The sequence below is a fragment of the Salvelinus fontinalis genome, chromosome 29 (assembly GCF_029448725.1).
Source record: "Salvelinus fontinalis isolate EN_2023a chromosome 29, ASM2944872v1, whole genome shotgun sequence".
Classification (NCBI taxonomy): domain Eukaryota; kingdom Metazoa; phylum Chordata; class Actinopteri; order Salmoniformes; family Salmonidae; genus Salvelinus; species Salvelinus fontinalis.
The window spans coordinates 19,108,327-19,136,287 of record NC_074693.1 but is presented as its reverse complement, the minus strand read 5'-3'; the positions used below and the strand labels follow the sequence as shown (position 1 = coordinate 19,136,287).

Below are 27,961 nucleotides of genomic sequence, written 5' to 3'. Positions count from 1 at the left end.
TCTCTATATAAAGTTCATATTGCAGTAGAACAGTGAGAGCCAGTCTCTATATAAAGTTCATATTGCAGTAGAACAGTGAAGATCAGTCTCTATATAAAGTTCATATTGCAGTAGAACAGTGAGAACCAGTCTCTATATAAAGTTCATATTGCAGTAGAACAGTGAAGATCAGTCTCTATATAAAGTTCATATTGCAGTAAACATTGAGGATCAGTCTCTATATAAAGCTCATATTGCAGTAGAACAGTGAGGACCAGTCTCTATATAAAGTTCATATTGCAGTAGAACAGTGAGAGCCAGTCTCTATATAAAGTTCATATTGCAGTAGAACAGTGAAGATCAGTCTCTATATAAAGTTCATATTGCAGTAGAACAGTGAGAACCAGTCTCTATATAAAGTTCATATTGCAGTAGAACAGTAGGGACCAGTCTCTATATAAAGTTCATATTGCAGTAGAACAGTGAGGACCAGTCTCTATATAAAGCTCATATTGCATTAGAACAGTGAGGACCAGTCTCTATATAAAGTACATATTGCAGTAGAACAGTGGGGACCAGTCTCTATATAAAGTTCATATTGCAGTAGAACAGTGAGGACCAGTCTCTATATAAAGTTCATATTGCAGTAGAACAGTGGGGACCAGTCTCTATATAAAGTTCATATTGCAGTAGGACAGTGAGGACCAGTCTCTATATAAAGTTCATATTGCAGTAGAATAGTGAGGACCAGTCTCTATATAAAGTTCATATTGCAGTAGAACAGTGAGGACCAGTCTCTTTATAAAGTTCATATTGCATTAGAACAGTGTGGACCAGTCTCTATATGAAGTTCATATTGCAGTAAAACAGTGAGGACCAGTCTCTAAATAAAGTTCATATTGCAGTAAAACAGTGAGGACCCGCCTCTATATAAAGTCCATATTGCAGTAGAACAGTGAGGACCAGTCTCTTTATAAAGTTCATATTGCAGTAGAACATTGAGGACCAGTCTCTATATAAAGTTCATATTGCAGTAGAACAGTAGGGACCAGTCTCTATATAAAGTTCATATTGCAGTAGAACAGTGAGGACCAGTTTCTATATAAAGTTCATATTGCAGTAGAACAGTGAGAGCCATTCTCTATATAAAGTTCATATTGCAGTAGAACAGTGAGGACCAGTCTCTATATAAAGTTCATATTGCAGTACAACAGTGAGAACCAGTCTCTATATAAAGTTCATATTGCAGTAGAACAGTGAGGACCAGTCTCTATATAAAGTTCATATTGCAGTACAACAGTAAGAACCAGTCTCTATATAAAGTCCATATTGCAGTAGAACAGTAGGGACCAGTCTCTATATAAAGCTCATATTGCAGTAAAACAGTTAGGACAAGTCTCTATATAAAGTTCATATTGCAGTAGAACAGTAAGGATCAGTCTCTATATAAAGTTCATATTGCATTAGAACAGTGAGGACCAGTCTCTATATAAAGTTCATATTGCAGTAGAACAGTGAGGACCAGTCTCTATATAAAGTTCATATTGCAGTAGAACCGTGAGGACGAGTCTCTATATAAAGTTCATATTGCAGTAGAACCGTGAGGACCAGTCTCTATATAAAGTTCATATTGCAGTAGAATAGTGAGGACCAGTCTCTATATAAAGTTCATATTGCAGTAGAACAGTGAGGACCAGTCTCTATATAAAGTTCATATTGCAGTAGAACATTGAGGACCAGTCTCTATATAAAGTTCATATTGCAGTAGAACAGTGAGGACCAGTCTCTATATAAAGCACATATTGCAGTAAAACAGTGAGGACAAGTCTCTGTGTAAAGTTCATATTGAAGTAGAACAGTAGGGAACAGTCTCTATATAAAGCTCATATTGCAGTAGAACAGTGAGGACCAGTCTCTTTATAAAGTTCATATTTCAGTAGAACAGTAGGTACCAGTCTCTATATAAAGTTCTAATTGCAGTAGAACAGTGAGGACCAGTCTCTTTATAAAGTTCATTTTGCAGTAGAACAGTGAGGACCAGTCTCTTTATAAAGTTCATATTGCAGTAGAACAGTGAGGACCAGTATCTATATCAAGTTCATATTGCAGTAGAGCAGGGAGGACCAGTCTCTATATAAAGTTCATATTGCAGTAGAACAGTGAGGACCAGTCTCTATATAAAGTTCATATTGCAGTAGAACAGTAGGGACCAGTCTCTATATAAAGTTCATATTGCAGTAGAACAGTGAGGACCAGTCTCTATATAAAGTTCATATTGCAGTAGAACAGTGAGAGCCAGTCTCTATATAAAGTTCATATTGCAGTAGAACAGTGAGGACCAGTCTCTATATAAAGTTCATATTGCAGCAGAACAGTGCGGACCAGTCTCTATATAAAGCTCATATTGCAGTAAAACAGTGAGGACCAGTCTCTATATAAAGTTCATATTGCAGTAGAACAGTAGGGACCAGTCTCTATATAAAGCTCATATTGCAGTAAAACAGCGAGGACCAGTCTCTATATAAAGTTCATATTGCAGTAGAACAGTAGGGACCAGTCTCTATATAAAGTTCATATTGCAGTAGAACAGTGAGGACCTGTTTCTATATAAAGTTCATTTTGCAGTAGAACAGTGAGAGCCATTCTCTATATAAAGTTCATATTGCAGTAGAACAGTGAGGACCAGTCTCTATATAAAGTTCATATTGCAGTACAACAGTGAGAACCAGTCTCTATATAAAGTTCATATTGCAGTAGAACAGTGAGGACCAGTCTCTATATAAAGTTCATATTGCAGTACAACAGTAAGAACCAGTCTCTATATAAAGTCCATATTGCAGTAGAACAGTAGGGACCAGTCTCTATATAAAGCTCATATTGCAGTAAAACAGTTAGGACAAGTCTCTATATAAAGTTCATATTGCAGTAGAACAGTAAGGATCAGTCTCTATATAAAGTTCATATTGCATTAGAACAGTGAGAACCAGTCTCTATATAAAGTTCATATTGCAGTAGAACAGTGAGGACCAGTCTCTATATAAAGTTCATATTGCAGTAGAACCGTGAGGACGAGTCTCTATATAAAGTTCATATTGCAGTAGAACCGTGAGGACCAGTCTCTATATAAAGTTCATATTGCAGTAGAACATTGAGGACCAGTCTCTATATAAAGTTCATATTGCAGTAGAACAGTGAGGACCAGTCTCTATATAAAGCACATATTGCAGTAAAACAGTGAGGACAAGTCTCTGTGTAAAGTTCATATTGAAGTAGAACAGTAGGGACCAGTCTCTATATAAAGCTCATATTGCAGTAGAACAGTGAGGACCAGTCTCTTTATAAAGTTCATATTTCAGTAGAACAGTAGGTACCAGTCTCTATATAAAGTTCTAATTGCAGTAGAACAGTGAGGACCAGTCTCTTTATAAAGTTCATTTTGCAGTAGAACAGTGAGGACCAGTCTCTTTATAAAGTTCATATTGCAGTAGAACAGTGAGGACCAGTATCTATATCAAGTTCATATTGCAGTAGAGCAGGGAGGACCAGTCTCTATATAAAGTTCATATTGCAGTAGAACAGTGAGGACCAGTCTCTATATAAAGTTCATATTGCAGTAGAACAGTAGGGACCAGTCTCTATATAAAGTTCATATTGCAGTAGAACAGTGAGGACCAGTCTCTATATAAAGTTCATATTGCAGTAGAACAGTGAGAGCCAGTCTCTATATAAAGTTCATATTGCAGTAGAACAGTGAGGACCAGTCTCTATATAAAGTTCATATTGCAGCAGAACAGTGCGGACCAGTCTCTATATAAAGCTCATATTGCAGTAAAACAGTGAGGACCAGTCTCTATATAAAGTTCATATTGCAGTAGAACAGTAGGGACCAGTCTCTATATAAAGTTCATATTGCAGTAAAACAATGAGGACCAGTCTCTATATAAAGTTCATATTGCAGTAGAACAGTAGGGACCAGTCTCTATATAAAGTTCATATTGCAGTTGAACAGTGAGGACCAGTCTCTATATAAAGTTCATATTGCAGTAGAACAGTAGGGACCAGTCTCTATATAAAGTTCATATTGCAGTAAAACATTGAGGATCAGTCTCTATATAAAGCTCATATTGCATTAGAACAGTGCGGACCGGTCTCTATATAAAGCTCATATTGCAGTAAAACAGTGAGGACCAGTCTCTATATAAAGTTCATATTGCAGTAGAACAGTAGGGACCAGTCTCTATATAAAGTTCATATTGCAGTAGAACAGTGAGGACCAGTCTCTATATAAAGTTCCTATTGCAGTTGAACAGTGAGGACCAGTCTCTATATAAAGTTCATAGTGCAGTAGAACAGTAGGGACCAGTCTCTATATAAAGTTCATATTGCAGTAAAACTTTGAGGATCAGTCTCTATATAAAGTTCATATTGCAGCAGAACAGTGCGGACCAGTCTCTATATAAAGCTCATATTGCAGTAAAACAGTGAGGACCAGTCTCTATATGAAGTTCATATTGCAGTAGAACAGTAGGGACCAGTCTCTATATAAAGCTCATATTGCAGTAAAACAGTGAGGACCAGCCTCTATATAAAGTTCATATTGCAGTGGAACAGTAGGGACCAGTCTCTATATAAAGTTCATATTGCAGTAGAACAGTGAGGACCAGTCTCTATATAAAGTTCATATTGCAGTAGAACAGTGAGAACCAGTCTCTATATAAAGTTCATATTGCAGTAGAACAGTGAGGACCAGTCTCTATAAAAAAGTTCATATTGCAGTACAACAGTGAGAACCAGTCTCTATATAAAGTTCATATTGCAGTAGAACAGTGAGGACCAGTCTCTATATAAAGTTCATATTGCAGTACAACAGTAAGAACCAGTCTCTATATAAAGTTCATATTGCAGTAGAACAGTGAGGACCAGTCTCTATATAAAGCTCATATTGCAGTAAAACAGTGAGGACCAGTCTCTATATAAAGTCCATATTGCAGTAGAACAGTAGGGACCAGTCTCTATATAAAGCTCATATTGCAGTAAAACAGTGAGGACAAGTCTCTATATAAAGTTCATATTGCAGTAGAACAGTAAGGATCAGTCTCTATATAAAGTTCATATTGCAGTAGAACAGTGAGAACCAGTCTCTATATAAAGTTCATATTGCAGTAGAACAGTGAGGACCAGTCTCTATATAAAGTTCATATTGCAGTAGAACAGTGAGGACCAGTCTCTATATAAAGTTAATATTGCAGTAGAACAGTGAGGACCAGTCTCTATATAAAGTTCATATTGCAGTAGAACAGTGAGGACCAGTCTCTATATAAAGTTCATATTGCAGTAGAACAGTGAGAACCAGTCTCTATATAAAGTTCATATTGCAGTAGAACAGTGAGGACCAGTCTCTATAAAAAAGTTCATATTGCAGTACAACAGTGAGAACCAGTCTCTATATAAAGTTCATATTGCAGTAGAACAGTGAGGACCAGTCTCTATATAAAGTTCATATTGCAGTACAACAGTAAGAACCAGTCTCTATATAAAGTTCATATTGCAGTAGAACAGTGAGGACCAGTCTCTATATAAAGCTCATATTGCAGTAAAACAGTGAGGACCAGTCTCTATATAAAGTCCATATTGCAGTAGAACAGTAGGGACCAGTCTCTATATAAAGCTCATATTGCAGTAAAACAGTGAGGACAAGTCTCTATATAAAGTTCATATTGCAGTAGAACAGTAAGGATCAGTCTCTATATAAAGTTCATATTGCAGTAGAACAGTGAGAACCAGTCTCTATATAAAGTTCATATTGCAGTAGAACAGTGAGGACCAGTCTCTATATAAAGTTCATATTGCAGTAGAACAGTGAGGACCAGTCTCTATATAAAGTTAATATTGCAGTAGAACAGTGAGGACCAGTCTCTATATAAAGTTCATATTGCAGTAGAACAATGAGGACCCGTCTCTATATAAAGTTCATATTGCAGTAGAACAGTGAGGACCAGTCTCTATAGAAAGTTCATATTGCAGCAGAACAGTGCGGACCAGTCTCTATATAAAGCTCATATTGCAGTAAAACAGTGAGGACCAGTCTCTATATAAAGTTCATATTGCAGTAGAACAGTAGGGACCAGTCTCTATATAAAGTTCATATTGCAGTAGAACAGTGAGGACCAGTCTCTATATAAAGTTCATATTGCAGTAGAACAGTGAGAGCCATTCTCTATATAAAGTTCATATTGCAGTAGAACAGTGAGGATCAGTCTCTATATAAAGTTCATATTGCAGTAGAACAGTGAGAACCAGTCTCTATATAAAGTTCATATTGCAGTAGAACAGTGAGGACCAGTCTCTATATAAAGTTCATATTGCAGTAGAACAGTGAGAACCAGTCTCTATATAAAGTTCATATTGCAGTAGAACAGTGAGGACCAGTCTCTATATAAAGTTCATATTGCAGTAGAACAGTGAGAACCAGTCTCTATATAAAGTTCATATTGCAGTAAACATTGAGGATCAGTTCATATTGCAGTAAACATTGAGGATCAGTCTCTATATAAAGCTCTTATTGCAATAAAACAGTGAGGACCAGTGTTTTTATAAAGTTCATATTGCAGCAGAACAGTGAGGACCAGTCTCTATATAAAGTTCATATTGCAGTAAAACAATGAGGACCAGTCTCTATATAAAGTTCATATTGCAGTAGAGCAGTGCGGACCAGTCTCTATATAAAGCTCATATTGCAGTAAAACAGTGAGGACCAGTCTCTATATAAAGCTCATATTGCAGTAAAACAGTGACGACCAGTCTCTATATAAAGTCCATATTGCAGTAGAACAGTAGGGACCAGTCTCTATATAAAGTCCATATTGCAGTAGAACAGTAGGGACCAGTCTCTATATAAAGTTCATATTGCATTATAACAGTGAGGACCAGTCTCTATATAAAGTTCATATTGCAGTAGAACAGTGAGAGCCAGTCTCTATATAAAGTTCATATTGCAGTAGAACAGTGAGAACCAGTCTCTATATAAAGTTCATATTGCAGTAGAACAGTGAGGACCAGTCTCTATATAAAGTTCATATTGCAGTAGAACAGTGAGGACCAGTCTCTATATAAAGTTCATATTGCAGTAGAACAATGAGGACCAGTCTCTATATAAAGTTCATATTGCAGTAGAACAGTGAGGACCCGTCTCCAAAAAAAAGTTCATATTGCAGTAGAACAGTGAGGACCAGTCTCTATATAAAGTTCATATTGCAGTAGAACAGTGAGGACCAGTCTCTATATAAAGTTCATATTGCAGTAGAACAGTGAGGACCAGTCTCTATATAAAGTTAACATTACAGTAGGACAGTAGGGACCAGTCTCTATATAAAGTTCATATTGCATTAGAACAGTGAGGACCAGTCTCTATAGAAAGTTCATATTGTAGTAGAACAGTGAGGACCAGTCTCTATATAAAGTTCATATTGCAGTAGAACAGTGAGGACCAGTCTCTATATAAAGTTAACATTGCAGTAGGACAGTAGGGACCAGTCTCTATATAAAGTTCATATTGCAGTAGGACAGTAGGGACCAGTCTCTATATAAAGTTCATATTGCAGTAGAACAGTGAGGACCAGTCTCTATATAAAGTTCATATTGCAGTAGAACAATGAGAACCAGTCTCTATATAAAGTTCATATTGCAGTAGAACAGTGAGGACCCGTCTCCTATATAAAGTTCATATTGCATTAGAACAGTGAGGACCAGTCTCTATATAAAGTTCATATTGCAGTAGAAGAGTGAGGACCAGTCTCTATATAAAGTTAACATTGCAGTAGCAAAGTAGGGACCAGTCTCTATATAAAGTTCATATTGCAGTAGGACAGTAGGGACCAGTCTCTATATAAAGTTCATATTGCAGTAAAACAGTAAGGACCAGTCTCTTTATAAAGTTCATATTGCAGTAGAACAGCGAGGACCAGTCTCTATATAAAGTTCATTTTGCAGTAAAACAGTGAGGACCAGTCTAAATAAAGTTTGTATTGCAGTAGAGCAGTGAGGACCAGTCTCTATATAAAGTTCATTTTGAAGTAAGACAGTGAGGACCAGTCTAAATAAAGTTTGTATTGCAGTAAAACAGTGAGGACCAGTCTAAATAAAGTTTGTATTGCAGTAAAACAGTGAGGACCAGTCTCTATATAAAGTTCATTTTGAAGTAGAACAGTGAGGACCAGTCTCTATATAAAGTTCATTTTGAAGTAAAACAGTGAGGACCAGTCTCTATATAAAGTTCATATTGCAGTAGAACAGTGAGGACCAGTCTCTATATAAAGTTCATTTTGAAGTAAAACAGTGAGGACCAGTCTAAATAAAGTTTGTATTGCAGTAGAACAGTAGGGACCAGTCTCTATATAAAGTTCATATTGCAGTAGAACAGTGAGGACCAGTCTCTATATAAAGCTCATATTGCAGTAAAACAGTGAGGACCAGTCTCTATATAAAGTCCATATTGCAGTAGAACAGTAGGGACCAGTCTCTATATAAAGCTCATATTGCAGTAAAACAGTGAGGACAAGTCTCTATATAAAGTTCATATTGCAGTAGAACAGTAAGGATCAGTCTCTATATAAAGTTCATATTGCAGTAGAACAGTGAGGACCAGTCTCTATATAAAGTTCATATTGCAGTAGAACAGTGAGGACCAGTCTCTATATAAAGTTCATATTGCAGTAGAACAGTGAGGACCAGTCTCTATATAAAGTTCATATTGCAGTAGAACAGTGAGGACCAGTCTCTATATAAAGTTCATATTGCAGTAGAACAGTGAGGACCAGTCTCTATATAAAGTTCATATTGCAGTAGAACAGTGAGAACCAGTCTCTATATAAAGTTCATATTGCAGTAGAACAGTGAGGACCAGTCTCTATATAAAAGTTCATATTGCAGTACAACAGTGAGAACCAGTCTCTATATAAAGTTCATATTGCAGTAGAACAGTGAGGACCAGTCTCTATATAAAGTTCATATTGCAGTACAACAGTAAGAACCAGTCTCTATATAAAGTTCATATTGCAGTAGAACAGTGAGGACCAGTCTCTATATAAAGCTCATATTGCAGTAAAACAGTGAGGACCAGTCTCTATATAAAGTCCATATTGCAGTAGAACAGTAGGGACCAGTCTCTATATAAAGCTCATATTGCAGTAAAACAGTGAGGACCAGTCTCTATATAAAGTTCATATTGCAGTAGAACAGTAAGGATCAGTCTCTATATAAAGTTCATATTGCAGTAGAACAGTGAGAACCAGTCTCTATATAAAGTTCATATTGCAGTAGAACAGTGAGGACCAGTCTCTATATAAAGTTCATATTGCAGTAGAACAGTGAGGACCAGTCTCTATATAAAGTTAATATTGCAGTAGAACAGTGAGGACCAGTCTCTATATAAAGTTCATATTGCAGTAGAACAATGAGGACCCGTCTCTATATAAAGTTCATATTGCAGTAGAACAGTGAGGACCAGTCTCTATAGAAAGTTCATATTGCAGCAGAACAGTGCGGACCAGTCTCTATATAAAGCTCATATTGCAGTAAAACAGTGAGGACCAGTCTCTATATAAAGTTCATATTGCAGTAGAACAGTAGGGACCAGTCTCTATATAAAGTTCATATTGCAGTAGAACAGTGAGGACCAGTCTCTATATAAAGTTCATATTGCAGTAGAACAGTGAGAGCCATTCTCTATATAAAGTTCATATTGCAGTAGAACAGTGAGGATCAGTCTCTATATAAAGTTCATATTGCAGTAGAACAGTGAGAACCAGTCTCTATATAAAGTTCATATTGCAGTAGAACAGTGAGGACCAGTCTCTATATAAAGTTCATATTGCAGTAGAACAGTGAGAACCAGTCTCTATATAAAGTTCATATTGCAGTAGAACAGTGAGGACCAGTCTCTATATAAAGTTCATATTGCAGTAGAACAGTGAGAACCAGTCTCTATATAAAGTTCATATTGCAGTAAACATTGAGGATCAGTTCATATTGCAGTAAACATTGAGGATCAGTCTCTATATAAAGCTCTTATTGCAATAAAACAGTGAGGACCAGTGTTTTTATAAAGTTCATATTGCAGCAGAACAGTGAGGACCAGTCTCTATATAAAGTTCATATTGCAGTAAAACAATGAGGACCAGTCTCTATATAAAGTTCATATTGCAGTAGAGCAGTGCGGACCAGTCTCTATATAAAGCTCATATTGCAGTAAAACAGTGAGGACCAGTCTCTATATAAAGCTCATATTGCAGTAAAACAGTGACGACCAGTCTCTATATAAAGTCCATATTGCAGTAGAACAGTAGGGACCAGTCTCTATATAAAGTCCATATTGCAGTAGAACAGTAGGGACCAGTCTCTATATAAAGTTCATATTGCATTATAACAGTGAGGACCAGTCTCTATATAAAGTTCATATTGCAGTAGAACAGTGAGAGCCAGTCTCTATATAAAGTTCATATTGCAGTAGAACAGTGAGAACCAGTCTCTATATAAAGTTCATATTGCAGTAGAACAGTGAGGACCAGTCTCTATATAAAGTTCATATTGCAGTAGAACAGTGAGGACCAGTCTCTATATAAAGTTCATATTGCAGTAGAACAATGAGGACCAGTCTCTATATAAAGTTCATATTGCAGTAGAACAGTGAGGACCCGTCTCCAAAAAAAAGTTCATATTGCAGTAGAACAGTGAGGACCAGTCTCTATATAAAGTTCATATTGCAGTAGAACAGTGAGGACCAGTCTCTATATAAAGTTCATATTGCAGTAGAACAGTGAGGACCAGTCTCTATATAAAGTTAACATTACAGTAGGACAGTAGGGACCAGTCTCTATATAAAGTTCATATTGCATTAGAACAGTGAGGACCAGTCTCTATAGAAAGTTCATATTGTAGTAGAACAGTGAGGACCAGTCTCTATATAAAGTTCATATTGCAGTAGAACAGTGAGGACCAGTCTCTATATAAAGTTAACATTGCAGTAGGACAGTAGGGACCAGTCTCTATATAAAGTTCATATTGCAGTAGGACAGTAGGGACCAGTCTCTATATAAAGTTCATATTGCAGTAGAACAGTGAGGACCAGTCTCTATATAAAGTTCATATTGCAGTAGAACAATGAGAACCAGTCTCTATATAAAGTTCATATTGCAGTAGAACAGTGAGGACCCGTCTCCTATATAAAGTTCATATTGCATTAGAACAGTGAGGACCAGTCTCTATATAAAGTTCATATTGCAGTAGAAGAGTGAGGACCAGTCTCTATATAAAGTTAACATTGCAGTAGCAAAGTAGGGACCAGTCTCTATATAAAGTTCATATTGCAGTAGGACAGTAGGGACCAGTCTCTATATAAAGTTCATATTGCAGTAAAACAGTAAGGACCAGTCTCTTTATAAAGTTCATATTGCAGTAGAACAGCGAGGACCAGTCTCTATATAAAGTTCATTTTGCAGTAAAACAGTGAGGACCAGTCTAAATAAAGTTTGTATTGCAGTAGAGCAGTGAGGACCAGTCTCTATATAAAGTTCATTTTGAAGTAAGACAGTGAGGACCAGTCTAAATAAAGTTTGTATTGCAGTAAAACAGTGAGGACCAGTCTAAATAAAGTTTGTATTGCAGTAAAACAGTGAGGACCAGTCTCTATATAAAGTTCATTTTGAAGTAGAACAGTGAGGACCAGTCTCTATATAAAGTTCATTTTGAAGTAAAACAGTGAGGACCAGTCTCTATATAAAGTTCATATTGCAGTAGAACAGTGAGGACCAGTCTCTATATAAAGTTCATTTTGAAGTAAAACAGTGAGGACCAGTCTAAATAAAGTTTGTATTGCAGTAGAACAGTAGGGACCAGTCTCTATATAAAGTTCATTTTGAAGTAGAACAGTGAGGACCAGTCTCTATATAAAGTTCATATTGCAGTAGAACAGTGAGGACCAGTCTCTATATAAAGTTCATTTTGAAGTAAAACAGTGAGGACCAGTCTAAATAAAGTTTGTATTGCAGTAGAACAGTAGGGACCAGTCTCTATATAAAGTTCATTTTGCAGTAAAACAGTGAGGACCAGTCTAAATAAAGTTTGTATTGCAGTAAAACAGTGAGGACCAGTCTCTATATAAAGTTCATATTGCAGTAGAACAGTGAGGACCAGTCTCTATATAAAGTTCATATTGCAGTAGAACAGTGAGGACCAGTCTCTATATAAAGTTCATATTGCAGTAGAACAATGAGGACCAGTCTCTATATAAAGTTCATATTGCAGTAGAACAGTGAGGACCCGTCTCCTATATAAAGTTCATATTGCAGTAGAACAGTGAGGACCAGTCTCTATATAAAGTTCATATTGCAGTAGAACAGTGAGGACCAGTCTCTATATAAAGTTCATATTGCAGTAGAACAGTGAGGACCAGTCTCTATATAAAGCTCATATTGCAGTAAAACAATGAGGACCAGTCTCTATATAAAGTTCATATTGCAGTAGAGCAGTGCGGACCAGTCTCTATATAAAGCTCATATTGCAGTAAAACAGTGAGGACCAGTCTCTATATAAAGCTCATATTGCAGTAAAACAGTGACGACCAGTCTCTATATAAAGTCCATATTGCAGTAGAACAGTAGGGACCAGTCTCTATATAAAGTCCATATTGCAGTAGAACAGTAGGGACCAGTCTCTATATAAAGTTCATATTGCATTATAACAGTGAGGACCAGTCTCTATATAAAGTTCATATTGCAGTAGAACAGTGAGAGCCAGTCTCTATATAAAGTTCATATTGCAGTAGAACAGTGAGAACCAGTCTCTATATAAAGTTCATATTGCAGTAGAACAGTGAGGACCAGTCTCTATATAAAGTTCATATTGCAGTAGAACAGTGAGGACCAGTCTCTATATAAAGTTCATATTGCAGTAGAACAATGAGGACCAGTCTCTATATAAAGTTCATATTGCAGTAGAACAGTGAGGACCCGTCTCCAAAAAAAAGTTCATATTGCAGTAGAACAGTGAGGACCAGTCTCTATATAAAGTTCATATTGCAGTAGAACAGTGAGGACCAGTCTCTATATAAAGTTCATATTGCAGTAGAACAGTGAGGACCAGTCTCTATATAAAGTTAACATTACAGTAGGACAGTAGGGACCAGTCTCTATATAAAGTTCATATTGCAGTAGAACAGTGAGGACCAGTCTCTATATAAAGTTCATATTGCAGTAGAACAATGAGAACCAGTCTCTATATAAAGTTCATATTGCAGTAGAACAGTGAGGACCCGTCTCCTATATAAAGTTCATATTGCATTAGAACAGTGAGGACCAGTCTCTATATAAAGTTCATATTGCAGTAGAACAGTGAGGACCAGTCTCTATATAAAGTTCATATTGCAGTAGAACAGTGAGGACCAGTCTCTATATAAAGTTAACATTACAGTAGGACAGTAGGGACCAGTCTCTATATAAAGTTCATATTGCAGTAGAACAGTGAGGACCAGTCTCTATATAAAGTTCATATTGCAGTAGAACAATGAGAACCAGTCTCTATATAAAGTTCATATTGCAGTAGAACAGTGAGGACCCGTCTCCTATATAAAGTTCATATTGCATTAGAACAGTGAGGACCAGTCTCTATATAAAGTTCATATTGCAGTAGAAGAGTGAGGACCAGTCTCTATATAAAGTTAACATTGCAGTAGCAAAGTAGGGACCAGTCTCTATATAAAGTTCATATTGCAGTAGGACAGTAGGGACCAGTCTCTATATAAAGTTCATATTGCAGTAAAACAGTAAGGACCAGTCTCTATATAAAGTTCATTTTGCAGTAAAACAGTGAGGACCAGTCTAAATAAAGTTTGTATTGCAGTAGAGCAGTGAGGACCAGTCTCTATATAAAGTTCATTTTGAAGTAAGACAGTGAGGACCAGTCTAAATAAAGTTTGTATTGCAGTAAAACAGTGAGGACCAGTCTAAATAAAGTTTGTATTGCAGTAAAACAGTGAGGACCAGTCTCTATATAAAGTTCATTTTGAAGTAGAACAGTGAGGACCAGTCTCTATATAAAGTTCATTTTGAAGTAAAACAGTGAGGACCAGTCTCTATATAAAGTTCATATTGCAGTAGACCAGTGAGGACCAGTCTCTATATAAAGTTCATTTTGAAGTAAAACAGTGAGGACCAGTCTAAATAAAGTTTGTATTGCAGTAGAACAGTAGGGACCAGTCTCTATATAAAGTTCATTTTGAAGTAGAACAGTGAGGACCAGTCTCTATATAAAGTTCATATTGCAGTAGAACAGTGAGGACCAGTCTCTATATAAAGTTCATTTTGAAGTAAAACAGTGAGGACCAGTCTAAATAAAGTTTGTATTGCAGTAGAACAGTAGGGACCAGTCTCTATATAAAGTTCATTTTGCAGTAAAACAGTGAGGACCAGTCTAAATAAAGTTTGTATTGCAGTAAAACAGTGAGGACCAGTCTCTATATAAAGTTCATATTGCAGTAGAACAGTGAGGACCAGTCTCTATATAAAGTTCATATTGCAGTAGAACAGTGAGGACCAGTCTCTATATAAAGTTCATATTGCAGTAGAACAATGAGGACCAGTCTCTATATAAAGTTCATATTGCAGTAGAACAGTGAGGACCCGTCTCCTATATAAAGTTCATATTGCAGTAGAACAGTGAGGACCAGTCTCTATATAAAGTTCATATTGCAGTAGAACAGTGAGGACCAGTCTCTATATAAAGTTCATATTGCAGTAGAACAGTGAGGACCAGTCTCTATATAAAGCTCATATTGCAGTAAAACAATGAGGACCAGTCTCTATATAAAGTTCATATTGCAGTAGAGCAGTGCGGACCAGTCTCTATATAAAGCTCATATTGCAGTAAAACAGTGAGGACCAGTCTCTATATAAAGCTCATATTGCAGTAAAACAGTGACGACCAGTCTCTATATAAAGTCCATATTGCAGTAGAACAGTAGGGACCAGTCTCTATATAAAGTCCATATTGCAGTAGAACAGTAGGGACCAGTCTCTATATAAAGTTCATATTGCATTATAACAGTGAGGACCAGTCTCTATATAAAGTTCATATTGCAGTAGAACAGTGAGAGCCAGTCTCTATATAAAGTTCATATTGCAGTAGAACAGTGAGAACCAGTCTCTATATAAAGTTCATATTGCAGTAGAACAGTGAGGACCAGTCTCTATATAAAGTTCATATTGCAGTAGAACAGTGAGGACCAGTCTCTATATAAAGTTCATATTGCAGTAGAACAATGAGGACCAGTCTCTATATAAAGTTCATATTGCAGTAGAACAGTGAGGACCCGTCTCCAAAAAAAAGTTCATATTGCAGTAGAACAGTGAGGACCAGTCTCTATATAAAGTTCATATTGCAGTAGAACAGTGAGGACCAGTCTCTATATAAAGTTCATATTGCAGTAGAACAGTGAGGACCAGTCTCTATATAAAGTTAACATTACAGTAGGACAGTAGGGACCAGTCTCTATATAAAGTTCATATTGCATTAGAACAGTGAGGACCAGTCTCTATAGAAAGTTCATATTGTAGTAGAACAGTGAGGACCAGTCTCTATATAAAGTTCATATTGCAGTAGAACAGTGAGGACCAGTCTCTATATAAAGTTAACATTGCAGTAGGACAGTAGGGACCAGTCTCTATATAAAGTTCATATTGCAGTAGGACAGTAGGGACCAGTCTCTATATAAAGTTCATATTGCAGTAGAACAGTGAGGACCAGTCTCTATATAAAGTTCATATTGCAGTAGAACAATGAGAACCAGTCTCTATATAAAGTTCATATTGCAGTAGAACAGTGAGGACCCGTCTCCTATATAAAGTTCATATTGCATTAGAACAGTGAGGACCAGTCTCTATATAAAGTTCATATTGCAGTAGAAGAGTGAGGACCAGTCTCTATATAAAGTTAACATTGCAGTAGCAAAGTAGGGACCAGTCTCTATATAAAGTTCATATTGCAGTAGGACAGTAGGGACCAGTCTCTATATAAAGTTCATATTGCAGTAAAACAGTAAGGACCAGTCTCTTTATAAAGTTCATATTGCAGTAGAACAGCGAGGACCAGTCTCTATATAAAGTTCATTTTGCAGTAAAACAGTGAGGACCAGTCTAAATAAAGTTTGTATTGCAGTAGAGCAGTGAGGACCAGTCTCTATATAAAGTTCATTTTGAAGTAAGACAGTGAGGACCAGTCTAAATAAAGTTTGTATTGCAGTAAAACAGTGAGGACCAGTCTAAATAAAGTTTGTATTGCAGTAAAACAGTGAGGACCAGTCTCTATATAAAGTTCATATTGCAGTAAAACAGTGAGGACCAGTCTCTATATAAAGCTCATATTGCAGTAAAACAGTGACGACCAGTCTCTATATAAAGTCCATATTGCAGTAGAACAGTAGGGACCAGTCTCTATATAAAGTCCATATTGCAGTAGAACAGTAGGGACCAGTCTCTATATAAAGTTCATATTGCATTATAACAGTGAGGACCAGTCTCTATATAAAGTTCATATTGCAGTAGAACAGTGAGAGCCAGTCTCTATATAAAGTTCATATTGCAGTAGAACAGTGAGAACCAGTCTCTATATAAAGTTCATATTGCAGTAGAACAGTGAGGACCAGTCTCTATATAAAGTTCATATTGCAGTAGAACAGTGAGGACCAGTCTCTATATAAAGTTCATATTGCAGTAGAACAATGAGGACCAGTCTCTATATAAAGTTCATATTGCAGTAGAACAGTGAGGACCCGTCTCCAAAAAAAAGTTCATATTGCAGTAGAACAGTGAGGACCAGTCTCTATATAAAGTTCATATTGCAGTAGAACAGTGAGGACCAGTCTCTATATAAAGTTCATATTGCAGTAGAACAGTGAGGACCAGTCTCTATATAAAGTTAACATTACAGTAGGACAGTAGGGACCAGTCTCTATATAAAGTTCATATTGCATTAGAACAGTGAGGACCAGTCTCTATATAAAGTTCATATTGTAGTAGAACAGTGAGGACCAGTCTCTATATAAAGTTCATATTGCAGTAGAACAGTGAGGACCAGTCTCTATATAAAGTTAACATTGCAGTAGGACAGTAGGGACCAGTCTCTATATAAAGTTCATATTGCAGTAGGACAGTAGGGACCAGTCTCTATATAAAGTTCATATTGCAGTAGAACAGTGAGGACCAGTCTCTATATAAAGTTCATATTGCAGTAGAACAGTGAGGACCAGTCTCTATATAAAGTTCATATTGCAGTAGAACAGTGAGGACCAGTCTCTATATAAAGTTAACATTACAGTAGGACAGTAGGGACCAGTCTCTATATAAAGTTCATATTGCATTAGAACAGTGAGGACCAGTCTCTATATAAAGTTCATATTGTAGTAGAACAGTGAGGACCAGTCTCTATATAAAGTTCATATTGCAGTAGAACAGTGAGGACCAGTCTCTATATAAAGTTAACATTGCAGTAGGACAGTAGGGACCAGTCTCTATATAAAGTTCATATTGCAGTAGGACAGTAGGGACCAGTCTCTATATAAAGTTCATATTGCAGTAGAACAGTGAGGACCAGTCTCTATATAAAGTTCATATTGCAGTAGAACAATGAGAACCAGTCTCTATATAAAGTTCATATTGCAGTAGAACAGTGAGGACCCGTCTCCTATATAAAGTTCATATTGCATTAGAACAGTGAGGACCAGTCTCTATATAAAGTTCATATTGCAGTAGAAGAGTGAGGACCAGTCTCTATATAAAGTTAACATTGCAGTAGCAAAGTAGGGACCAGTCTCTATATAAAGTTCATATTGCAGTAGGACAGTAGGGACCAGTCTCTATATAAAGTTCATATTGCAGTAAAACAGTAAGGACCAGTCTCTTTATAAAGTTCATATTGCAGTAGAACAGCGAGGACCAGTCTCTATATAAAGTTCATTTTGCAGTAAAACAGTGAGGACCAGTCTAAATAAAGTTTGTATTGCAGTAGAGCAGTGAGGACCAGTCTCTATATAAAGTTCATTTTGAAGTAAGACAGTGAGGACCAGTCTAAATAAAGTTTGTATTGCAGTAAAACAGTGAGGACCAACCAGTCTACATAAAGTTTGTATTGCAGTAAAACAGTGAGGACCAGTCTCTATATAAAGTTCATTTTGAAGTAGAACAGTGAGGACCAGTCTCTATATAAAGTTCATTTTGAAGTAAAACAGTGAGGACCAGTCTCTATATAAAGTTCATATTGCAGTAGAACAGTGAGGACCAGTCTCTATATAAAGTTCATTTTGAAGTAGAACAGTGAGGACCCGTCTCCTATATAAAGTTCATATTGCAGTAGAACAGTGAGGACCAGTCTCTATATAAAGTTCATATTGCAGTAGAACAGTGAGGACCAGTCTCTATATAAAGTTCATATTGCAGTAGAACAGTGAGGACCAGTCTCTATATAAAGTTAACATTGCAGTAGGACAGTAGGGACCAGTCTCTATATAAAGTTCATTTTGCAGTAGGACAGTAGGGACCAGTCTCTATATAAAGTTCATATTGCAGTAGAACAGTGAGGACCAGTCTCTATATAAAGTTCATATTGCAGTAGAACAATGAGGACCAGTCTCTATATAAAGTTCATATTGCAGTAGAACAGTGAGGACCCATCTCCTATATAAAGTTCATATTGCAGTAGAACAGTGAGGACCAGTCTCTATATAAAGTTCATATTGCAGTAGAACAGTGAGGACCAGTCTCTATATAAAGTTCATATTGCAGTAGAACAGTGAGGACCAGTCTCTATATAAAGTTAACATTGCAGTAGGACAGTAGGGACCAGTCTCTATATAAAGTTCATATTGCAGTAGGACAGTAGGGACCAGTCTCTATATAAAGTTCATATTGCAGTAGGACAGTAGGGACCAATCTCTATATAAAGTTCATATTGCAGTAGAACAGTGAGGACCAGTCTCTATATAAAGTTCATATTGCAGTAGAACAGTGAGGACCAGTCTCTATATAAAGTTCATATTGCAGTAGAACATTAGGGACCAGTCTCTATATAAAGTTCATATTGCAGTAGAACAGTGAGGACCAGTGTCTATATAAAGTTCATATTAGCAGTAGAACAGTAGGGACCAGTCTCTATATGAAGTTCATATTGCAGTAAAACAGTGAGGACCAGTCTTGATATAAAGTTCATATTGCAGTAGAACAGTGAGGACCAGTCTTGATATAAAGTTCATATTGCAGTAGAACAGTGAGGACCAGTCTCTATATAAAGTTCATATTGCAGTAAAACAGTGAGGACCAGTCTCTTTATAAAGTTCATATTGCAGTAGAACAGCGAGGACCAGTCTCTATATAAAGTTCATTTTGCAGTAAAACAGTGAGGACCAGTCTAAATAAAGTTTGTATTGCAGTAGAACAGTGAGGACCAGTCTCTATATAAAATTCATTTTGAAGTAAAACAGTGAGGACCAGTCTAAATAAAGTTTGTATTGCAGTAGAACAGTAGGGACCAGTCTCTATATAAAGTTCATTTTGCAGTAAAACAGTGAGGACCAGTCTAAATAAAGTTTGTATTGCAGTAAAACAGTGAGGACCAGTCTCTATATAAAGTTCATATTGCAGTAGAACATTGAGGACCAGTCTCTATATAAAGTTCATATTGCAGTAGAACAGTGAGGACCAGTCTCTATATAACGTTCATATTGCAGTAGAACAGTGAGGACCAGTCTCTATATAAAGTTCATATTGCAGTAGAACAGTGAGGACGATTCTCTATATAAAGTTCATATTGCAGTAGAACAGTGAGGACCAGTCTCTATATAAAGTTCATATTGCAGTAGAACAGTGAGGACCAGTCTCTATATAAAGTTCATATTGCAGTAGAACAGTGAGGACCAGTCTCTATATAAAGCTCATTTTGCAGTAAAACAGTGAGGACCAGTCTCTATATAAAGCTCATATTGCAGTAGAACAGTGAGGACCAGTCTCTATATAAAGTTCATATTGCAGTAGAACAGTGAGGACCAGTCTCTATATAAAGCTCATATTGCAGTAAAACAGTGAGGACCAGTCTCTATATAACGTTCATATTGCAGTAGAACAGTGAGGACCAGTCTCTATATAAAGCTCATATTGCAGTAGAACAGTGAGGACCAGTCTCTATATAAAGTTCATATTGCAGTAGGACAGTAGGGACCAGTCTCTATATAAAGTTCATATTGCAGTAGAACAGTGAGGACCAGTCTCTATATAAAGTTCATATTGCAGTAGAACAGTGAGGACCAGTCTCTATATAAAGTTCATATTGCAGTAGAACAGTGAGGACCAGTCTCTATATAAAGTTCATATTGCAGTAGAACAGTGAGGACCAGTCTCTATATAAAGCTCATATTGCAGTAGAACAGTGAGGACCAGTCTCTATATAAAGTTCATATTGCAGTAGAACAGTGAGGACCAGTCTCTATATAAAGTTCATATTGCAGTAGAACAGTGAGGACCAGTCTCTATATAAAGCTCATATTGCAGTAAAACAGTGAGGACCAGTCTCTATATAAAGTTCATATTGCAGTAGAACAGTGAGGACCAGTCTCTATTTAAAGCTCATATTGCAGTAGAACAGTCAGGACCAGTCTCTATATAAAGTTCATATTGCAGTAGAACAGTGAGGACCAGTCTCTATATAAAGTTCATATTGCAGTAGAACAGTGAGGACCAGTCTCTATATAAAGCTCATATTGCAGTAAAACAGTGAGGACCAGTCTCTATATAACGTTCATATTGCAGTAGAACAGTGAGGACCAGTCTCTATATAAAGCTCATATTGCAGTAGAACAGTGAGGACCAGTCTCTATATAAAGTTCATATTGCAGTAGAACAGTGAGGACCAGTCTCTATATAAAGTTCATATTGCAGTAGAACAGTGAGGACCAGTCTCTATATAAAGTTCATGTTGCAGTAGAACAGTGAGGACCAGTCTCTATATAAAGTTCATATTGCAGTAGAACAGTGAGGACCAGTCTCTATATAAAGCTCATATTGCAGTAGAACAGTGAGGACCAGTCTCTATATAAAGTTCATATTGCAGTAGAACAGTGAGGACCAGTCTCTATATAAAGTTCATATTGCAGTAGAACAGTGAGGACCAGTCTCTATATAAAGTTCATATTGCAGCGTGGGTTAGAGTGTTTTATGTGTGAGGTCAGGTTCCCAGGGTTCAGTGTTCAGATGTGGCTCTGTTCTCCCTGCTGCTCTGTATGTATGATCTGTGGGGGACAAATCACTCTGGGAACCACACAGGGGTCGCTGGCCCAATCTCCCCCACGCCTCATACAAAAATATGAAATTGTGCAGTTGCTGTATTACGCCAAGACATAATCACTGTGGTAAATGTAGGTTTCTGTCCTAGAAATATGCATCAGCAGTGTGAATATGTCATTATTCTGACTGTATAGTACAACAGGGCTACTGTATAGTATATTGTCTTGTTTTTAGAGTAACGTCTCTCCCTTCTACCCCCTCCCCAGGCTGCCATCTGTCGTAGCAGTCAGCCCTTGTCTGGCTTCAGTGCCCGCTGCCTGGAGGATGAGCAGATGCTGGAGGCCATCGTGAGGTCCAACCCCCGTAGTGACTTCATGTATGTGGTGGACACCAGGCCCAAGGTGAGCCCCTGGCCACAGGGCCAATGGAAGTCCATCAACAACGTCAATTCTGTATGTTCAGGTGGAGCTTTGTTTTTCAATGCAGCATTTTGCCAGCTGGGCCCTGGGGCCAGGGGCTCATCTTGGGCCTGGTGTCAGCTGGTCAAGCTCACATTAAATGCCTGGCTTCATGCCATTCAGAACATGCACAACATGTACAAAAACAGGGGCAACCTTCATCCTAACTTTAACATGCGGAAGCCTTGCTCCATCTAGTTTTTAAAAGTCATGTCTCTCTGAGGATTTCTCTTTGATTAAACTGTGTGTACTGTATGTCTTTCCAGTTGAATGCAATGGCAAACCGAGCAGCAGGGAAAGGCTATGAAAACGAAGACAACTACTCCAACATCAAGTTTCAGTTCATAGGCATTGAGAACATCCACGTGATGAGGAACAGCCTCCAGAAAATGTTAGAAGGTATGAATCGGGTCAACTCCCACGGTGTTGGAGGCCTGTAGCAGATCATCTTACATTGCATCCATATGAATACTCCACAGTCGGCCAGCTAGCTATCACTCTGTGACTCACTAGACCTCGTTCCGCCATAAAAGCCAATCTCGGTGTTGTTCAGTACATCACTGAGAGCTTGATTTCAGAGAATGCCAAAGTAATATTCACTCACAGCCACAGGTTTCTTATGTCTACTGTCTCTCAACTTTATTAAACCCAATACAGTTCCAGACTGGATTAGTCTGTGATCCCACTTCATTCTCTTTAAGTGGAATCAATATACCAGGTCCCCTGCCACGCCTGTGGCTTTAATATGCAGCGATGCAGACTGCTCTGCTCTGCAATCAGGACTTAGGTTGACCCATAGGAGCGTTTCTGGGTAATGCGCAGGGCCAGGAAGACATTGAATCCATCTGGATTTCATCTGCAAACTATTTTTGTTTCCTGGAGTGGCCGATTTGGGACCTTTTTCCCCTTAAGAGGGAGACGGAGGGCGTGAGAATTATGTGATTTAGCGTATGAAAAATAATATCTGGGCTTAGCTGTGATAACTCCTTGCCCCCTGGAAACACAAGGGAGTCTACGGGTTCTGAAGAATGCAAGAGAGAGGTTTTGTCCTGCAACAGATTGCATGGCAATGCAGTAAATACCTATGTCAGTTCAACATTTTTTTTTAAATTTTATTCAGAGAACAATAGTTTCCTGGAAATTAGCCCATGCTGTAAAACCAAGGTTGACTGAACCCGTTCACCTGCAGGCTCCAGCTGCCTGTTGCAGAGTCACATGTCAGGTGGGCTCACGGGTCAGCGCACTAATGTTGTCTGGAAGTACAGTACTCAGGGTCACACACACACGTCAACACATCTGTCAACCCACCCTCTGTGTACCTCTGTCAACTCTTAATAGCCGTCTGGAGAGATGGATGTTTTTGTAGGGAGTTGGCAAATCTACAAATGATAATTGAAAATATTTGTGTTTATTAGAAAACTCTCCTTCGTTAACTGAGCTGTCAACACTGGAGAAACTCTGGAAACATTACTTTGTCACAACTGACAAATTATTGATCTTAAACTTTCAGATTAAAAATGAAATATTATACACTGTATGTCTTCAAGGAAAACAAATCACAAAATGCATTAAGTTGTATGCTGCAGAATTGGGTCTAAATTTAGTTGCCTGTCTTCTGTCTAAATATTTAAAGCCATGTCCATTGTCAAATGGCCTATCTCAATATTTAAAGCGATGTCCAGTGTCAAATGGCCTGTGTCAATATTGACTCAAGAGTCCCCAACATCATATTGGGAAGAAAACTGATCTATTTTCTAAACATACACTACCAGTCAAAAGCTTGGACATACCTACTCATTCCAGGGTTTGTAGAATAATAGTGAAGACATCGAAACTATGAAATAACACATATGGAATCATGTAGTAACCAAAAAAGTGTTAAACAAATCTAAATATATTTTATATTTGAGATTATTCAAACCATCTTCATGAGGTAGTCACCTGGAATGCATTTCAAATTAACAGGTGTGCCTTGTTAAAAGTTTATTTGTGGAATTTCTTTAATGCATTTAAGCCAATCAGTTGTGTTGTGACAAGGTAGGGGTGGTATACAGAATATAGCCGTATTTGGTAAAAGACCAAGTCCATATTATGGCAAGAACAGCTCAAATAAGCAAAGAGAAACGACAGTCCATCATTACTTCATGACTTGAAGGTCAGTCAATCTGGAAAATTTCAAGAACTTTGAAAGTTTCTTCAAGTGCAGTCGCAAAAACCATCAAGCTCTATGATGAAACTGGCTCTCATGAGGACCGCCACAGGAAAGGAAGACCCAGAGTTACCTTTGCTGCAGAGGATACGTTCATTAGAGTTACCAGCCTCAGAAATTGCAGCCCAAGTAAATGCTTCACAGAGTTCAAGTAACAGACACATCTTAACATTAACTGTTCAGAGGAGACTGTGTGAATCAGGCCTTCAAAGAAACCACTACTAAAGGACACAAATAAGAAGAAAAGACTTGCTTGTGCCAAGAAACACAAGCAATTGACATTAGACCAGTGGAAATCTGTCCTTTTGCCTGATGAGTCCAAATTGGAGATTTTTGGTTCCAACCTCTGTGTCTTTGTGAGACGCAGAGTAGGTGAACGGATGATCTCTGCATGTGTGGTTCCCACTGTGAAGCATGGAGGAGGAGGTGTGATGGTGTGGGGGTGCTTTGCTGGTGACACTGTCAGTGGTTTATTTAGAATTCAAGGCACACTTAGCCAGCATGGCTACCACAGCATTCTGCAGCGATATGCCATCCCATCAGGTTTGCGCTTCGTGGGACTATCTTTTGTTTTTCAACAGGACAATGACCCAACACACCTCCAGGCTGTTTAAGGACTATTTGAACAGGAAGGAGAGTGATGGAGTGCTGCATAAGATGACCTGGCCTCCACAATAATCCAACCTCAACCCAATTGAGATGGTTTGGGATGAGTCGGACCGCAGAGTAGCAGCCAACAAGTGCTCAGCATATGTGGGAACTCCTTCAAGTCTCTTGGAAAAGCATTCCTTGTGAAGCTGGTTGAGAGAATGCCAAGAGTGTACAAAGCTGTCATCAAGGCAAAGGGTGGCTACTTTGAAAAATCTAAAATGTATTTTGATTTGATTAAAACTTTTTGGGTTACTACATGATTCCATATGTGTTATTTCATAGTTTTGATGTCTTCTCTATTATTCTACAATGTAGGAAATAGTAAAAATAAAGAAAAACCTTGAATTTCAAAGTTTTCCAGAAATCCCGGTTAGAAGATTCCTGGAATCAGGAAGGAATAAGCAGAAAATCTTTGAATCCTCCAATCATGATTTTTGGAAAACCTGGGAATTATTATTATTATTATTACCGGGGAAGTTACTGTAATTTGTAACCGTATCCGTGTCTACCACTGACCCCGGTGTGTTTCCCCCTGCAGTGAGTGAGGCATGGTCCCCCTCCATGTCAGAGTTCCTGGAGGGTCTGGAAAGCTCAGGCTGGCTAAAACACATCAAAGCTGTCCTGGACGCTGGCATCTTCATCGCCAAGGTTAGTCTGTCTGGACGATAATCCCCTCTGTCTGTCTCAGTGCTACACTTACCCCTCCTGTTGTGTTCTTTTCATGTTAATTAATTCTGTGTTCCCGGTCAAAAATGACCGACCCATTATAGCTGATTGTAAATCCATAATAATGCATATATTTATCACCTAATGTTATGTTAGATCTTTTTATCAACTTAAGTTCTTGTGAACAGTTTTTTTATCTTCTATTTGCTATTTATGGCCTGTAGGCCTCATTGACCTGAGCTCATACAACTCGTTTTTGAGTAAAAAAAGCACAATGTATGGATTATGTTGACTATAACAAATACTCAGATGAAACATATTGTGCTATTTATCACAGACTACTTTGTGTCAAAGTTTAACAAGGACTCTCCTCCTCACCAGTGTCATGATCAAAGATATGATCAAGAGCCTCACATACAGTATATCGTTTGGTCATTGTGCTGCCACAGAATTAATTGTGAGCATGGCCTCAAAAAAGCTTTATATACCAGAGCTGCGATAAAAGTTCTATATATTATTGAAACAATGTTACGATTGTTTGTGAGAATGCCAACAGGTGTGGTTCCTGTGGGGGAAAGATTCTATTTGGGAAAGGTTCCCGTAGGGGTTGCCATGGAAGCGAAGAAGGGGAGTGAGGTGTGTGTGTGTGTGTGTGTGTGTGTATGTGTGTGTGTGTGTGTGTGTGTGTGTGTGTGTGTGTGTGTGTGTGTGTGTGTGTGTGTGTGTGTGTGTGTGTGTGTGTGTGTGTGTGTGTAACAGATGTATAGTGTACTCTCCATGCGTTGTGTTTTCTAATAATAAATAACTTCGGCCAGTGGTCCCAGTTGAGCATCATTTATTTCTGCTGTTGTTAAATGGGAAACAGCACGTTAGTTGTGCAGGGCTTAACAGTGTTGATGGCTGTCGATGACAAAATCCCTTGCATCACATTTTCATACTGGGCGAACAAAATACAAAAATACAATACAAAATATAACATGTGTAAATACCTGTTGTTAAATGGGAAACAGCACGTTAGTTGTGCAGGGCTTAACAGTGTTGATGGCTGTCGATGACAAAATCTGTAGCATGAAGACAACTGTGTTAGCCGTGGCTTATGTGACCATGACATCGGTGTATGCTAGCTAACACAATTATTTACAGCAATCATATGCCAAAGCACATCCCAGAAAGCCCCTCAATCCCTAACAGGTACCATATACCCACACATGTATAAAATCAGTAACGTACAGCAAACTTGTACACATTGTAAAATAGAAAATAGAAAACAGTATTCAGAACGTGACCTACCCCTTGCATCACATTTTCATACTGGGAAGACCTGACGTTCGCGATCTCCCCCTATCTGCAAGTGGGGCCAATCACAACAGCCCTTATTGTTATCAGAGTTGAACTAACCAATAAGAATGCTTGAACATCAAATATACATTTCTTTAGAGGCAAGTGGAAACATAACCAACCCTGTTACGTGTGTGTGTGTGTGTGTGTGTGTGTGTGTGTGTGTGTGTGTGTGTGTGTGTGTGTGTGTGTGTGTGTGCTCAAACACACATGCATGTGGGGGTCTGGGAGAGGAAGTGTGTCCATCTGATGAATGGGCATATGCCTGAACTCAATTTTATACACTAATTGTAGTCTCGCCCATTCATTTCTAATGACCGGTCATTTTTGACTGGGAACACCACAGGTGTACAAAAGTTAAATAAAACACCCAAAATGTAATGAAAATCATCTAAATGTATTTTGTGTGTTCAGATGCCCCGTGTGGACAAAGTCATGGAACCTTATGACAATCAGATTAAATTAACTACATTTTTCAGAGAGAAAACTTGTAAATCGGTCCAATTCGACGGGAACACAGCAGGAGGATTACGTTTTTGTTTTTCAGTCTCTCTCTCTCTCGTGTCTGTGTGCAGGCCGTTGCAGAGGATGGCGTCAGTGTCTTGGTCCACTGCTCAGACGGTTGGGATCGTACTGCTCAGGTGTGCTCTGTGGCCTCCGTGCTCCTTGACCCCTACTACAGGACTCTCAAAGGACTCATGGTACATCCCCTACTGTCTCTCTGAGCAGGGTATCTGCATATTCACTAGTGTACATCTTGAACCTATAATCAGTTTAAAGTTCATGTATGTCATATTCATAGAAATAATTACCCTAACTATTATATCATACAGACAGCTCTTAACACATGATCAGCAGGTTTGTAATGATTCATGTTTAAATCCTCCACTACCTAGTAGCCACTAGCGCTCAATACGTGTTTGAATAGATGGCACTTCATTTGAAATGAAGAACATTCCTTTTCCCTTAATTTCTGGCTATGTTTAAGTTTTTCAATTTTTTATTGACATGTAAGCACATTGATGTTGACATACTGTTCAATTACGGTGTGATTGTAGTTGATCTTGGACGGTAATGTAAGTAGGTCCGTGCTGTGCTTATGGTTCTGGATTCTTTGATCATGAGGATTTGCTCTGTCTGACTGGGTTTCTGCCAAAAGGCATCTCCATGGAAAAAAGTTACTGCGACAGGAAGCCTGACTTCTTACAATCATCTTGAGACTTAGTAGAAAACCACCCCACACATTGGGTGAGGAAGTTCAAGCTCTCTCATGGTACAAACTATCTCTCTCTCTCTCTAATATTTGTACTCTTTACTGTCCGAGTGTAAGCTGTGAAACAAAG

The 27,961-nt window shown here is 38.0% G+C and overlaps 1 protein-coding gene across 3 annotated transcripts in view; it reads left to right on the top strand.

Annotated features, from left to right (window-relative positions):
* mtmr7a (myotubularin related protein 7a) overlaps window positions 1–27,961 on the top strand; it is a 60,112-nt gene that overhangs the window by 24,117 nt on the left and 8,034 nt on the right. For all 3 annotated transcript variants that reach the window (XM_055888503.1, XM_055888502.1, XM_055888504.1), the window contains exons 6-9: window positions 21,563–21,697; window positions 22,021–22,153; window positions 25,153–25,262; window positions 27,194–27,319. In XM_055888503.1, coding sequence (XP_055744478.1) covers window positions 21,563–21,697; window positions 22,021–22,153; window positions 25,153–25,262; window positions 27,194–27,319 — 504 coding nt within the window. The remainder of the gene's footprint in view (window positions 1–21,562; window positions 21,698–22,020; window positions 22,154–25,152; window positions 25,263–27,193; window positions 27,320–27,961) is intronic.